Source organism: Thrips palmi, unplaced genomic scaffold (genome assembly GCF_012932325.1).
Source record: "Thrips palmi isolate BJ-2018 unplaced genomic scaffold, TpBJ-2018v1 HiC_scaffold_11, whole genome shotgun sequence".
Classification (NCBI taxonomy): Eukaryota; Metazoa; Arthropoda; class Insecta; order Thysanoptera; family Thripidae; genus Thrips; species Thrips palmi.
This window is the reverse complement of record NW_023144622.1, coordinates 3,190,172-3,206,405: the sequence shown is the minus strand read 5'-3', so window position 1 is coordinate 3,206,405 and position 16,234 is coordinate 3,190,172. Positions and strand designations below refer to the sequence as shown.

Here is a 16,234-nt window from a genome sequence, read left to right as displayed (position 1 = left end):
AGGGCAATGGGCGGCCGCTTTTTCTACCACACTGGGTGGTCAAAATCCCGCACGCGTTTAGAGCCCCAGAGTCGCTAAATGGAACTCGAAGCGATCGTGTGACCCCACCAATGGATTGCTCTCCGAACGAGGAGTCCATTGGTGGGGTCACACGTTAGGTTCGAGTCCTGTCAGCGACACTCGACAGTTTCGTCCGCCTACACTGGTCTTCTTGCAACCCCACTGCGCCCTGTCCCACCGCGCCAGGAAACCGGTAGATTCCAGCCGCGAGGTGCAATCTCCTTTAGAACTTAGTTGAGGTGGCTGAAGAGGCCCACGCATGTGTCGGTCCGCAATGATTAAATTTTCGAGTGCTGTGATCAAGGCCAGTCGACTGTGCCTAGCGCCACGCCACTGTAGGACCAGCAGCGCCTTGCAAGTCGCGCACAGCTGGAACGCGTTGCCCGTTAAATTGTTGCAAAGACTTTCCTCTTTTTTTTCTGTCCAGGCATGGAAATGATGATTGTACCCGGAGGGGATGAAAGGCACGCAAGAGAGAGAGAGGCGGCGAAAAAAAAAGTTGGCCAAACTGAAAGTTTTATATTAATGCGTTATGGCGGCGGGGGAAAAGAACACCCTTGTGTCTGAAAGTGTCTTAACACCGGCATATTCCCGGGCAACAGGATTACCGTGGACACGCCGCCTGGGGAGCTGACGGCAGGGCAGGGCACGGCACGGCACGGCAGGGCAGGGCAGGGCAATGCTCCTCGTGTGGAGGCAGGCGCAAGGGCCAGCAGACGCACAGAGCCTTTTGCAGCAGTACCGTCCTCGGCATTGCGCTTGAGTTGGTCTCGATGGATTTCCCTTGCACTCTCAACATCCTACTGAGCTTTTCCTTCGTAATACGAACAAAAGGATTTGCAGGAAATCAGAAGTGCGGGGCACAGTGGGCCAGAAGACCGGTGGAGGCGGCCAAAACTCTAGACGCGTTTTGAGCTCCAGAGTCGCTAAACAGGACTCGAACCGCACGTGTGATCCCACCAATGGATTCCTCGTTCGGAGAGCAATCCATTGGTGAGGTCACACGTGCGGTTCGAGTCCTGTTTAGCGACTCTGGAGCTCAAAACGCGTCTGCAGTTTTGGCCGCCTCCGCCGGTCTTCTGGCAAATCCACTGCGATGAGCCTAGGCGGCAATGAAACGAAAGGCCACAATGCACGCGGCAGCACTAAGCGCGGATGTCGGGCCGCCTTTGTAGCGCATCACCCACAATGGCTTCATATATCAAGTCGCCACCAGATACAATAATAACATTGTTTAGGGGGCCCCCACCCCGCCGCCGCCCCTGTGGCTCGCGCGGCTCTGATGAATGCCCCGCTGATTTACCTCGACCGCCCCGCGCCCGCCCCGCGCCGCCCCGCCGGGCTGCCTCGCGGGAAAAGCGCGCTTTCCAACCATTTTGTTGTTGTTGTTGTTTGTTCCACGTCCCTCCAAACATCATTCTCCGTGAGGTTTGACTCTTGGAGGTGTTGTATCGACACCAGAGGCGGAAGTGCGTACCGTCGGCACACTGCTAGTCGCCGGACCCGCCTTTTTTTATGCCCACCCCGCCCCGCCCCGCCCCGCCCCGGCCGGAACACCCGAGCCGAGCAACAAGTGAAGGCACGCCAATTACACGGGGCTTTGGGGCTACCGGTGTGGGCGCAGGCCTCACGCCCGCCGAGCCGAGTCGGGGAGGTGTGGAGGGGAAAATACTCAGCCACTGGCTAACACCTGGAACCTACATCATCCCAGCGAAGCCCGAAAGGAAACAAATCGCTCGCCGCGCGCGCGTGTTTCGTGAGCCCAGAGCAATTGGGAGCGTATTTTTAACAGCTTTACAGTGGCGCGGGGTGATTTCGGGCGCAGTGGCGCTCCCTCCCTGCAGTCGCCGGTCTTCTCACTCGCACGGTGAATCATGACCCAGCCAGTGTGCGCCCAGCGCAGCGCCCTGCCGCCCCAGTCCGTATCAACCATCTCGGGGCTCCCTCACTCTTATCGCTCTGTCTCCCTCCCTCTCTCTGTGCCAACCCGGCCGTGCTGGCCGTGCCATCGGGAGGAGTGACCGAGAGCATCCGCGATGTCGTCCCCCAGTTGCACCCCCCCCCCCCCCAACCGACTTTTGCTTCTGCAAGTTTGTTACTGCGGGGACAGCTATGAACTGCTGTATTATGCCGATGAAAGCTGCTTAGCGGACTAACCGCCATGCCGCGCGCGGGTTCGCGGGCTTTTTGCCGCTTTCTGCCGCTTTCTGCCGCTTTCTGCCGCTTTCTGCCGCTTTCTGCCGCTTTCTGCCGCTTTCTGCCGCTTTCGGCGTCTCGGCGAGTCACTCCGACACTGGAATCGTGCGGCGGGCGGGGAGCGTCCGGGTGGCAATTTCAACTTGCCGGGTCTTCGATGCCACGTCACGACGCGGACCTCTGTTTCTGGCGAGCCGAGCCATGATGCTGATGGCTTTGGTGTCCGGCTGGCTGGGCCGCGCACCCTTCCTCCTCGCCACATACACTCCCTAAATCAATCGGTCGCCTGGGCCCACTAAGGGCCCACTTGGTGCCGTTATGGGCGGCGGCTCGGCGGCCAGGCCCGGCCGGCCCCTGCAGGGATTGGGGGAATCAGGGATCGGCAGTTCCCTCGGCCAATCCGAAGCCAGGACCTCGGCCAGGACCGCCAGCGCCGTGCCAGGATCCCTATCGGTATCCTTATCGGGCGGGGCGGGCCTGCACTGCGAGTCGCGCTGGTTCGAATCCCACAGCGGCGCGGCGCGTCCGACGAGGGATTATTGCTCATTTCAACCGCTCCGCCGTGAGTGGCTGGGCCGGGCCGGGCTAGGGCTGCCGGCAGGTGAATTCCACCCTCGTGCTCGGTACCACTCCAAAGTGCCACTTCAGTCGAGATTTGCATCGGTGCGGCTAAGTGCGTTCACTGCCTCGAGAGAGGGGGCCCGATAAGAGGAAGGGGAGTGGGCTGTGCGTCTCGCTCGCTCTCGCTGGGCGGACAAGTTGCTTCGGTTCCTCCATTGTGCGGCGGGAGACGATCGTTATTGCTTCGGAAAGCGGCGCTAAAATTGGCTATTTCTATTGAACTCGTCTCCGCGGGGCTCGGCCCGCTCGGCCGGCCGGGCCCCTCCGCCGTCCCTTCGGGGCAGGTGTCGTGCCGCACCCCGTCTCGCTCGCACTCACAGGGCCTCTGTGTGACCGCTTTGGTTTCGTTCCGCAGGTCTGCCGCAGAGCAAGCCCGCCGTCTCGGGCGTGGAGAAGGCCTACAACCTGGGCGACAAGATCGAGGCCAACTGCACGTCGGACAAATCGTGGCCGCCCGCCACGGTGCAGTGGCTCATCAACAACCAAATGGTGAGCGAGTGTTTTCACTTTTTGCAGCGACTGTCCCCTTTTTGTGAAAGGCATAAACGGTTCCTGGTTTTCGCAGGTATAGCCTGCAGTGAAGACAAAAGGTTATTTCCAGGGAGTTCCTGGAAAAAATTACGACTTCTTTTTGCCCTATTTTCAATCCTTGAGACCTGCGTACTTTCATCGCTTCAAAGGAATTCTTTTGATAGCTCCTTAAGGGACAAGGCGACTCTTTTCCGGGTGTCGTCGCAGTGGTTCATCGGCAACCAGAGGCCGAGGGAGCACTTTAGCTTTCACTTTCGGAAAGGCTGACGCGCTGACGCCCCCAAGTTGGCCAGCCTGCAGACTCATTCCGGGAGTCGTCTTCGTCGCTCTGTCTCCCTTCCACTCTTTAGGCGTCTCCTATCGGCGCGAGAGGGACAGAGCGAAGACTCCCAGTCTGATGTCGGCCTTACCTACCCGATGAATATTTGAGGCGCTTTCAAGACAAAGGCCTGGCTGGCTTCGTGTCCACCCTGTCCTCTGTCTCTCTCGCACCGCAGTGGGACGCCCCGAGAGTGCGAGGGAGACGGAGGGCGCCTTCATTTATTTTTCCCGCTGCTGGCTCGGCCTGGCTTTGGCAGGCGGCGCCTCCTCAAAGAGGGCAAGGCGGCGACCGACTTCCAATTCGGCGCTTTGAAGGCGGATGCAACTTTAACTACATTCACTCTGCCGCGCTGCATCGGCCTGATTAAAACGTAACGCCTGTTCGGTGACGACGGTCAAAATTCTAGACGCTTTTCGAGCTCCAGAGTCGCTAAACAGGACTCGAACCGAACGTGTGACCCCACCAATGGATTCCTCGTTCGGAGAGCAATCCATTGGTGGGGTCACACGTTCGGTTCGAGTCCCGTTTAGCGACGCTGGAGCTCAAAACGCGTCCGGGATTTTGATCGCCTCCACCGGTCTTCTGGCCCACTGTGGTCTGCCAGTCGGCCTTATTGCCGCTCCGAGGAGGACCGAAAGCTTTCGTTGAAAGGGAAGCCCTGGCCGTGAGGCGAGGCGGGCCAACCCGAGAATCAGCATGTCTAGTGTAGGCCCCAAGGCTTCCTACACTGTTTGAAACCAGTTTGGCCGTTTCTCGGTTTTCGTTCCGTGGTGTGTCCTCGAGAGGTGCGATGTCTCACTAAGCGGTGGCACTGCCCTTCTCGCACGTCAAGAACTCACTGAGAGTGGGGTTGGTCGCTCTGATTAAAAAAAAGGGGGTGGCCCACCCACGCCCCCCGCGCGCGCTCTTTGGGTGTCGCACAGGAAAAATAATGAATTGAATTAATTACGGAAAGTGAAAGGGACTGGACGGCGCGGCAAGTTTCCGAATTTGCATCCCCACTGGAAAAGGGGCGCGCACCGCACTGCCAAGCACTACACGACGGCGGTTGCATCGTCATTAGAAGGCCGTTAGCCCGGGTGGTGTATTAGTGGCTGGGGACCAAAAAAACAAGGGAGGAGGAAGAGAAGAAGAAGAAGAAGAAGAAGAAGCAAGAGAAGCAGGGGAGAGTACCTTTCTGTTGGCATGATGCTGCTTAACTTTCTGTTTGAAGACTAATAAGCAGCTGAAACAAAAACACTCCCAGCTGTCCCTCGATAACTTGTGGCATCGATCGCACTTCGTGTGCTGACTTAACCACTCTGGTACTCGACGTTTACAGGGAGAAAGCAGCCGCCGTTTAAAGAGAAGACTTTATGAAAGCCGCCCTTTCACCGCAGAGTGCATGGCTCGCCTTTTTTTTGCAGGCCAGACGTTTTAATGAGAACGTTAAGTGTAAAAAGGGTCGGTCGCGCTCCATCCGTTTGTCGGTGCGTCGGTCTGTCTCTCTCGCACCCCTACGGCCACGCCACACGAGTGCGAGGGAGACAGAGCACCCGACGCACAGTGGGCCAGAAGACCGGTGGAGGCGGCAAGAATCCCAGACGCGTTTTGAGCTCCAGAGTCGCTAAATGGGACTCGAACCGAACGTGTGACCCCACCAATGGAATGCATTGCCAGGTCGCGAACCTCCTCATTCGAAATCACCAACAGTGACGTCACCCTTCGCCTGGCCATTCCTGTCCCCTGCTCATTACTTGAAGTCAATTTTGTGTGTGTCACATTACAGCTCTCGAAATGGCGACGCGAATTTCGGGGCCGGCAGAATAGATAGCGCGGCGCAGCTGGTGCGTCTCTTTCGGCGCGACATTTGAATTCGTTGATACGGTGTTTTCGTTTCGCCGTGTCGCGCAGGAATTTTCATCGCCGAGCCGCGGTGTTCTCATCTCGCTGTCCCCATGACTCGCCACGCACACACAGACACACACACAGTGTGCTTCCTCACCGAGAGAAATGGTAATTGCCCCCGGTGTGCTGGTTGCCGGGGCAGGCGGTGCCGTTTAAAGGGGATCATTTCGCTGCCACGTGTCACACATGCGCTTTGTCGGTGCCACACCTGCACGTGTGTGTGTGTGTGTGTGTCTGTCTGTCTGTCTGCCCGCCCCCCGCAGGCACGCAACGCACAGTGTAGGTACGCACTGTCGTAGGATGCACCTGACCCGCCCCGTTGCCGGCGTGGCTCGGCGTGGCTCGGCGTAGCCGTGCGTGTTCCTGGCTGGGTGTTCCTTTTGTACAAGACAGGGTGGTTGCCCATGGGCGCTGGCTGCGCTGGGCTGGGCGCCCCGACTACACTACACGGGTCAGGGCTGTACACCGTCAAACGGCTGGCTGGCTGGGCTGTGTGTCCACGAGGTGCAAAGCCGGGCAGTGAAAGTCAGCACAGCCTGCGCACCGACCAGAACGCTCGGGATGGTCCTTCCTTGCATTGATTCCATGGTGTGGTGCGCGTAGGCGTGGCTTCTGCGCGACCGTATCTTGCGTGGTGTGTCCGAGGCCATTCAGAGTGTGGACAATCAGTGCCACCTGCTCTCTCTCTCTCTCTCCCTCTCTCTCTCACACACACACACACCGCGATGCATATTCCATGATGTAGGGAAAGCCGGTGCACGCCTTCGGGACTGACCCAGTAGCCCTTTTCGGGATGTCACTACAAGCTAGGCCCCGCCCTGTTCCCTTGCTCTCCTCCTCTCTCTCTCTCTCTCTCCACCTGGAAGAAAGGGCTGTGTGTGTCATTGGCTTTGCTTTATTTAGGAAGTGTGAGTGTGAGCTGGGAGAGAGAGAGAGAGAGAGAGAGAGAGAGAGAGAGAGAGAGAGGTCCGTAAACGCGTTGACAAGGTTCCGGCCGCTTTGTTTCCTTCCTTCCGGCGGTCCTTGTAAGCCAAGAAGAGGCACGACCAGAATGCTTAGCTCGGGGACGTGGCGCCACAGGGTTCCGTGACCCCCCCCCCCCCCCCCCCCCCGCGATTGTGAGCACCGGGCCGCCTCAATCGAATAGAGCGCGCCACCGTCGCCGCGCCCGCTTTTCAAGGAGCCAGCTGTCTTTGAGAGGCTTGGCTTTCTAATCGGCAGTCCCAGGTGATGGCGTGAGGGTGTCCGACCCCACTAGCACCCCCCCCCCCCCAACCAACCCCAACCCGAGTCGTTATTCACCGTTTGAAAGGCTTTCTCTCCTTATTTCCTGCGAGTAATTCTCGCCCCGTGATTTATCCATTTTTTCGGGTCACGTTGCAACGTCAACGTCGCGGCGAAAGTGCGAGCGCCCTCCCATTCGTAATTCTTAGCCCCCACCCCTTCCCTCTCTCTCTGAAATCTTTCGTGATCGCGCTACCAATTCTTGTCCTTCCCCGACGCGGGTTCTTCGCCTGCCGCCCCGCTCTCATTTTTGACACACACGCACAGAGGGGAGAGAGAGAGAGAGAGAGAGTAATTATTTCGGTGTCGCTCCATGGTGATGCACGCGGCGCAATGCGGCGCACCGCGCGCTGTCATTCTCTTTTTATTTTGTGTTGTACTTTTATTCTTCTTTTTCCGCCCCTCACGAAAAAAAGAACGCGAAAACGAGAGCTACTTTCACATTGTTACTTATTTTGTCACGCTGACCGCCGCTCGTCCATCCGTCCGTCCGCTCACTGGCACACGTCGCATCCGTTTGATGCGTTCTCTGTTTGTTGGTGTGTGTGTGTGTGTGTGTGTGTATTGCTCTGACCGCTGTGTTGTAATACATGATGGCTGCATCCCGTTTTCAGTGTGAGACTGGGAAAAGGGTGTGGGGGGTGGGGAGCTGGAGGCCCGCCTCCAAGTCAGTTAGGGTCCCTAGACACAGCACGCGTAGCGTGTCCCGTCCCGGGTCCGAGAAAGTTTACGGAGGAGGGAAGGCGAGAGCGAAGCCCTGGTTGCGGAAGACTTGACCCCCCCCCCCTCCCTTTTTCTCTCCCCCTCCCCCTCCCCTTGCAGTCGACGACTAGCCGATCGCTTTGGCTGAACAAGACCTGCGGCATTTTGCTGGTGCAGCATGCAGGGCTACCAAAGCTTGAGCAGGGCCAGCAAAGCTTGTGCAGGGCCAGCAAAGCTCGCAGGGCGTGCTGCAAAGCTGGCAGGGCTTGCTGAGTCGCGGCCACTTGGCGTCCAAAGGGAGCGAGAGCCGAAAGCCCCGGGCCGCGGCGACGCGCACGCCACGCGACCGCGAGACAGACAAGCCGCGGCGGGGAAGGGGGAGGGGATTCAAGGGAAGCATTGAGCCCGGTGGAAAACGAAACGGAGAGCGCTGTTTTGCGGGGACATTGAATACGAAATTGCTGCCTGTGCCGCGCCAGCCTCAGAAATATCTTCAGAAGCAGCGCACTGGACAGGAAGGGTGGCCCCGCTCGGCCCCGCCCGGCCCGGCCCCAAAATGAATTCCTTTTCAAATCTACGCGCTCCAAACAGCTTTGAAATTGAGTGCTGCGCGCGCCATCCTATTTCGTTCGTCTTTTTTTTTTGCGATTATGCTTTTCTGGTTACACCATTTCCAGATGGCTCGCCTTGGCGCCTCATGTTTCCTCCTCGGCAATCATTACTGCTCGCGTCATCAGCGCGTCTGTCCGCAACAAGTAGAGCAAGCGGCGCGGTTTTTGTCGAGGTGGCGGACGCCTTGTCGCGGCCCGGCACAATGGCCGATTCCGGGGCGTTTTCGTCGCTCTCTCTCTCTCTCTCTCTCTCTCTCTCTCGCTCTTATGGGGCGTTCCTTATTGGTGCGAGAGACAGCGCGAAGAAAACGCCTTTCGGAGCTGAAAACGCGCCCGGGATTTGGACCGCCTCCACCGGTCTTCTGCTGGCCCACTGTGAGCTGGGAAAGCGGGTAGCCCTGGCGCGACCCGGCAGCTTCGCGGGACCCGGTTAGCAGGGCCGACATCCATATTTGAGCGAAGCCTCACTGGCGTGCAGCTGCGACAGTGACACTACACTGCAGGGGCAGCACACTGCAGGCAGCGGGGACGTGTGCGCAGCGAGTACGTCGCGCGGTCTCACTTCGAAACACCGCTCGAATACCACTTGTCAAGGTCCGAGCTAATCCGGAGCTAATTCGGATTTACGTGTGTGCAGCATGCATTCTCATTCCGCGTAGCCTATTTACTGAAAAGGCGTAAAGTAGTGCCAGCCGGCCAACTTTGTTGATTACAACGCACACAGCAATGACCTGGGAGCCTCCCTTGTAAAGCCGGACCCTCTTTTTGGCCCCGGCCAGCCTTCCCCGTTGTTTGCGCGGACCGTGCACGAGTCGCTCTGATCCCCGTGGCGGCGTGGCGTGGCGCGGCGTGGCGTGGCGCGGCCGCCAGCACCGTGTGAAATTTCATTAGCCAGCTTTTCGTTGGCTGGGCGTGCGGACCCGCGCCGCCCCGGCCCGGCCCGGGGTGTACAGTGGCGTGGTGTTGAGGTTCGCGGAAGGGGCGAAGGGGCGGGGAGGTGTGACGTCAGCGTCACTTCCTGGTCCGTCTGCTGCTTCCACCGCATCACGCTTGTACACACACACACACACACACACACACACACACACACACACACTGCGGCCCCAGAATGTCAGCTAATTCGCTCTAATTAAACATTTCCGCGTGTTTTCGACAGAGCCGGTGCGGTGTGGCTTGCTGGCCGTGTTTCGCAGCTTCTTGTTTCTCCGGTTTATTCCGGCCACCGCCAGGATCACGGCCTCGGAGACGGCCTCGGGCGCGGCGTTGGTCATGGTTTCGGACACGGCCTCGGGCATGGCCTCGGTCGGACATGGTCTCGCGCATGGGCTCGCACACGGCCTCGGACACCACGGCCTCGGACACCACGGCTTTGGCCGCGGCTCCAAAGCGCGTCTGGCGGCGGGCGCCCGGCGAGGTAGGCCGCCCCCGCTGGGCGACACGCGGGTGCGCGGCGGCCGGCCTAGACGGTCGGGCGCTCACGTAGACCTGCCTCCCGCGGGGCGGCCCGCGCCAACGAGATTATGGGTAATGGATATGATTTAGGGATTCAGAGGCTCGCCGGGCCGCTCGCGTTGCACGCCATGCGTACCCAAATCTCGGTCGCTCCGTGTCAAAAATGATTAATTGTCAACAACAGAAATTAATGGAACTTGCCAATTTTTCATCCCCGCGTTCCAAACTCCGCGTTTTTATTGTCACTGGCTGTAGATGGTTCGGTAATCAAAGTTCCGCAGGCGCCACGGTTCCATCGGAGCTAAAATGCGATCGCGGTCCGTCTTGCCCACACAATCTAGCCGGAAAATCCATCAATCCATCGAAAGCCATTTGACGTGGCGGTCCGTGTGACTGCCTGCGGCAGGGAGGCAGGCAGGCAGGGCCACAGGGGACGCGGGCTGGCGGCAGCCAATGCAGCAGCCAATGCATACAGTGTCGGCACACATTAGTGTGGTCCAGCGGGGGCCGACCTGGACCGGCCAGCAGGAAATCACGTTTAATGTGGCTGCTGTTTGGGACGAAGCAGGCTACCAACGCGGTGCCTGTTTCGCTGGCTGCCTGGCCTGGCTGCCAGACTGCCTGCCTCGCTGGCTGTGACACGTGACCGACCGCGCGGTCGTCTGGCCAGTGCCTGCTCGCTGCTTGGGTACCGCCCCTTTTAATTAGAAGCCATATTGATTGAATTGGGACCAGTTTACAATATGCCGACTGGTGCACTGCGCGCTGCGCGGCGCTGCGTTCGCGCGGCTGTGGTCCGCGGGGAGGAGGTGGGGGGACTCGCCACAGCCTCCCTCTCCTCTTGCCATTTCACTACGGCTCAGCCATGTTCCCTCGTGATCTCTACCCCCCCGAGCAGTGTTACACCATTGTGAAAGCAAACAATAAATTATTAGTGTTGGCACACCCGCGCGTGCGCGCACACCGACACACTCGCTCACACACACACGCACACGTGAGCGCACGGACGGATTCACATCACCCGCGCTGTGTGTGTGTGTGTGTGTGTGTGTGTGTGTGTAGTGTGTGTGTGTGTGTGTGTGTGAGCCCTTCCCTCGGTGCCGTGCCATAACCTTTCTCTTTGAATTTGCTTCGTCGAGATTTTGCTGATTTTATTCGCGATTCACGCCAGTCTGTGGTTTTAGGTGGGGATCTGCTGACATTTGGCCCTATAAAACGGGAGGGGGGGGGGGCCTGTCTGCGCGTGCCTGCGTGTGTGTGTGTGTGTGTGAGAGAGAGCGCGCTATCGTGTGTTGTGGTGATTTGCATACGGTTTTCGTATATATTCCGGCGCGGCGTGTTTTTGCAGAGTGCCGAAGCGCGCGCGCCTCGGCCACGGCGCGATACCGTTAAAAGTGGCGCTTTACTCCGCCATGCAAATACCATTGAGAGAGCCGCGCAGCAACTAGCTAAACTAGCCGAGCAACTTTACCGCGAGAAACGGAGCGACAGCGGCGGGGCTTCCTTGAATATGCTAAGAGCATCAGCTCACTTTTATTACCCCCCCCTTCCCCCTTCGTGACGTCACAATCGCACTGGATGACGTCACGGTGTCGGGGGCGGTCCGTTTCCTGTCACCGGACGCGAGGGGTTTCCAGAGACGAATCTGCGAAACGGCGAAGCAGCGGGGGCAGGAAAAAGGCCGAAAAGCGAGAACAAAGACAGGAGGGAACGGCGCGTAAAATGCGCAGCGATATTTCTGGCCGCGTTATCGCGGTGTGCATGCCTTGCAGTGTCGCTGCGGGCCATCCATCAAAGTGCGGTCGGTGCATCGCCGGCCGACGTCACATACTATCTGGCCTGGCATTTTCAGGCCATGGGGCGGACCAGGAGGCTGCAGTAGCCTGCTGCAGCCTTCGCAGTGGGCCAGAAGACCGGTGGGGGCGGCCAAAACTCTAGACGCGTTTTGAGCTCCAGAATCGCTAAACAGGACTCGAACCGAACGTGTGACCCCACCAATGGATTGCTCTCCGAACGAGGAATCCATTGGTGGGGTCACACGCTCGGTTCGAGTCCTGTTTAGCGATTCTGGAGCTCAAAACGCATCTGGGATTTCGGCCGCCTCCACCGGTCTTCTGGCACACTGCGCTGCAGCAACCTGGTGGTGCTCACCGTGCACCGGGAACCGAGGCCCGGCCAGGCCTTCAATCTCATCATGAATGGGCCAACCTTTCCCTCCCTCCCCCTCGCACCCGCCAGCGCGCTCTGGACACACCGAGAGTGGGCGCCGAAGCCATTTTCCTGGTCTTTGGCCCCAAGTTGTTGCCTGCGTGCCGGTCCGTGCCGGTCCGTGCCGGCCGTGCCGGTCCTGAGATGGAGCCTCGTGATTCTCCGATCAAAGCCGCTGGTGGAGGGGAAGGGAGGGGCCACAATATAGGCGGTCATTGTTGTTGCGGACCGGAAATTGGGGCCGCCGTTCTGCACCAGAAAAGAGTTTCGATTCCACCTTGAAGGCGGCCCCGCCCCGGCTGCCTTGGCCGCCTTGGCCGCCTTGGCCCACCGCGCAACCGATAATTATCGCGCCCCTCCCCGAAGAACATGGCACTCTAGACAGGGACGGCACCTTTCCGAGACCGCTGCCTTCTTCCCCACTAATGAAAAGCCGCCAAAGTAGACGGAGTGCATCGGGGCGACCGAGGGACCCGTGACGTAAAAAGATGAAGTAATTGCCGCGGGTTTTATGAGCCATTCCTGCTTGGCTGCAACGCAGGTGACGCGCCGTCAAAGCCCCTCCCCCTGGCCGCCCCTGGCCGCCCTGGCCGCTCCTGGTCCTGCGGGAAGATCAAAGGAGGTCGCTTCGCCCCGCGCTGCGTCTCCCGAACTAATTCCCCGCCTCCCTGATGAAGGAATCGGGACAATCCATCGGGGTGCTCCTCTTTTTATCTCGGCTATTATTATTTCCAGTCGGTCGGGGGGAGGGGAATTTTTCTCGAGCGAAACGACGGTTGTAACGGAAAGCAATTTGTCGTGGGACGGGATCGACTGGTTCCGGTATAATCAGACTGCTTCCTTGTCTCACCAGGGCCCCCTCTCCGTCTGTTGCAGCCCGACCGTCGGCAGAGCGGCTCCTACGCGCTGCCGGACGAGCCGAACCAGTGGGGGCTGCAGGCCAGCACCCAGTGGCTGCGGCTGCACGCGGACCGGAAGTACTTCGAGAACGGGCGCATCGAGCTCCGCTGTCGCGCCACCATGCCCACCGTGCCGCCGGTGGTGCGGGAGACGAGCGTCGCCCCGCACCTAGCCTCCAACGAGAAGCTGGCGCAGCGGTCGCCGGCCGCGAGCCCCACAGGTAGGTCCTGCAACATCCACGGTCTTGGCGCCCAGGCCGCACCGGGCTGGCCGCGCTGGGCTTCCCGATGCCATCGCAATGGAAACTTGGAGAACTCTAACCGCGAACCCGCGCCGCACAGCGTTGCCAAGCAGCAGCAGGGCCCAGGGGGATCGGGGCCAAGCGGCGAAGCCCTGCGAGTCAAATCTGCGCACGCCCCGAACACTTCCTGGACCCTGCCGGGCGTTGCCGGGCGTTGCTGGGCGTTGCCGGGCAGGACGCGACCCTGATGCCGACCCGGCATCGACACAAGTTGGGCCGTTCGCCGGGCCGGGTCACCCGACCCTCAACAACAACGATGATGGAAGGCCACTGTCACGTCGCGCGGGAATTCTTTGTGCTAACGCCGTGCTTTCCCATTTCAGTTCAACTGGGACTCCTGGTCGCGGCGTCCGCGGCGCTGCTGCGGCGGAGCTTATGAATCTGCGCGGCAACGCGTCGGAGTTGGCGCGGCTCAGGAAAGACTTTACGCTAAGTGATGTACATACTCCGTTGAAGTGGATGCTCAATGAAGCCTTCTGTGAAGTTCGGTGCGAATGGCGTGCTGTGTTTCTGTTCGTGTAGTTTATCAATTCATGAGTGTACGTATTTTGTGTTTTGCATATTTCTTATGGATGACTTGTGCGAAAGGTGAAATTATGGGCGAAATGAAGTTTTTATATTTCGGGCGCAAATTATGTTAAGAAAAAGACAGCCAAATATCCTCATTAACTCGTATAGGTAGTAACTTTAATTGTTGGTCATAGTTTGTTATTGCTTTTGTTTTTTGCATGTTTTTCTTTTTTCAAAATTTTCAGACCTCCGTGCCACTTTTACAAACACGATAATGATGTTCTGTATATTCATTGTGTGGTACTCAGTAGGATAAAAATTTTCGAAATTTCGATCGGTTTGCCTACTCGTAGTTATGTCTCCCCCATGTTATTTTTGATATTGACCGTTCATTTGAATACTTTCAACCCCTGTAGCCCATTTCGCTGTTTATTAAGTATTTGACTTTATTAAAGAGACCAGTGTGATATAATAATAGACAGTCGCTGACTTAGAGTGACATATTTTTCTGTTCATAATGTACCGTATTTGTTATGATTGGAAAAACACGGATAAAAATGTATGTAAAATCAAATATTGTGGAATTGTACATAACAAATGTTTAGCCGATAGTCAAAACAGTTTCCATTCAGGAACTATTGTTTGTAACTTAAATGTTAACTCAATGATGTAGTACATCACGTGCATCATTTCTATTTGTTAGACTTCCTTCTTGAGATGTTTATATTTAATTTTCCGCTTGTTCCCCATAGCTGAAAATCTCTAAGCAATGATATGTGTACATAATGTATTAAAGTGTCACGTTACTGTGATTTATTTGTTATGCGTTACCTGATACGGTGGTGCAGGCGTGTCATATTGTCACTGTTCATCTGTGGCTGAGTGCTACAGTTGTAATTAACAATTTGTTTCAATTTTTATGACCACGAAAGGAAAGAAATTCGTATATATTGATAATGAACGTTGTAATGGCCGATCAAAATCGCCCTATGTTAAATCGAAAGACGACTTGCACCACTATAGAGGGCTATTAAATGTTTAATATGTAAATAAGAAGTTCAATTGTACATATTGCAACTTTTGTTCTTTAAATTTACTTGTGTATGCACACTAGGAATTCAATTTTTTCTGGCAAAATGAACGACATGTATGGAGGGTATAATGAATTCGCACCATATCCTAAAATTCCTAAAATGTATCCTTTTGAGTTATTTACAATTGTGTTTTTTTTCTTTTAAAGGTTTAGTCTTTTATGCGCTAATGTAAAACACCCAAAGAATTGGCTTTTCCGCCTTACAGTTAGTTCTCTAACCCCAACAAATTCTGACTGAAATAACATTGTTTTGGGGGCTATACTGGATCGAGCAGCCTGCCCAGGGCACCCCAGTGCAACCCGTCAAATTGTTTCCGTCCTTTTCTCGCGGCGCGCAAATCAAAAATGTTCCATGCTTCGTTTTCTCAGTTGCCTTTTGAAAGTTTGTTTCGCACAATCAAATCACTCGCATGCCTACGGATTCTGCTTTTAAAAAAACAAATGTTCAATGATGTGCATAGGGATTGTATTGTTTGTAAAACGACTGGAAATTCGTAGTTTGGTCAAACCACCTGATGCCTCAGCCGCGCCCGGTTTCGAAAAGAGTAACGTAAACGACATTGACATTCTAAACAATCCATAAGTTATTTTTGTTTAAACTCGAGCCCTTTTCTCGGTGAGTGTGTAAAAACGTGTTCGTTATTTATGTTTTTATTCACAGAATAAACGAGCCTTATGGGAACGTCACGCAACTTGTAAATTATTCTTCCCGATCCACTCTCCTCTAACACAGTGCCATTCCAAGGCCATCGTCAAGGTCGTTCAACTTGATCCCGTGCGGGCCACACCGGGTCACACTGGCAGTGCAAAGTGTCGCACCCAAGTCATGGATTAAAATATCTCATCAGCTCGACGGCAGATTAATCTGGCCATCGGGTTACGGGGCGCAGTGTGCCGGCATGTACGAGGAGCTGCCAGAGGATCGCGTGGCAGCGAAGCTGAGCGTGGCTGTGCCGAGTGCGCTCGCATTACAAATGAACAGCTTGACGCGAGAGGCTACACACCACGGCTCAGCTCTGCCCATTTAATCCAGTTTAGTGATTCCACGCGTCTTGACTCTGGAGTGGTGTAGCAGAGGGAGGCACCGACCGACTGAACAGTAGTTTCCGCCAATAGTGCAAGCTAGAGACACGGGCAAAACTCCGCAGTTAAAACGAGATAGGACGCATCAGTTCTAAAAGAGAGTGCGTGAAAATAGCCAAGGCTATCGTTGATTTCATTTGCCACTTCGGTCGAAAAGGCAACACACTACTTGAAATATGAAGGATGCCGTGTCCCAGCACTATCCTAATTGCTTGAAGTTAAACTGGGCCTAGAGTCTTTGCAGCTCAAAACTCGTCTAAGCGAATGAATTCGACATTCCATTCAAGAAGCCAATACAAGCAAGAGCCATCCTGCAGTGACTCAGGTTGGCAGGGGCTGCATCCCGCAGTGCCGCCACGCAGAGAAAAAACAACAACAAAATGACAACAACAGCTTTGCAGTGCTCCGCTGCTTCGCTCTCGCCTGAACTGGCGCGTCCCGGGGTGCTATGCGGGTTGCATACGAAATGAAAT

General features: G+C 56.4%; 1 protein-coding gene across 1 annotated transcript in view; it reads left to right on the top strand.

The window, feature by feature from the left end:
* The window catches only part of LOC117639596, a 128,140-nt gene extending 112,775 nt beyond the window's left edge, over positions 1 to 15,365 (top strand). Inside the window, exons 4-6 of the mRNA XM_034375421.1 lie at positions 3,233 to 3,366; positions 12,751 to 12,994; positions 13,399 to 15,365. Of these exons, the coding sequence (XP_034231312.1) occupies positions 3,233 to 3,366; positions 12,751 to 12,994; positions 13,399 to 13,454 (434 nt within the window). The 3' untranslated portion in view covers positions 13,455 to 15,365. The remainder of the gene's footprint in view (positions 1 to 3,232; positions 3,367 to 12,750; positions 12,995 to 13,398) is intronic.
* The last annotated feature ends 869 nt before the right edge of the window (positions 15,366 to 16,234 follow it).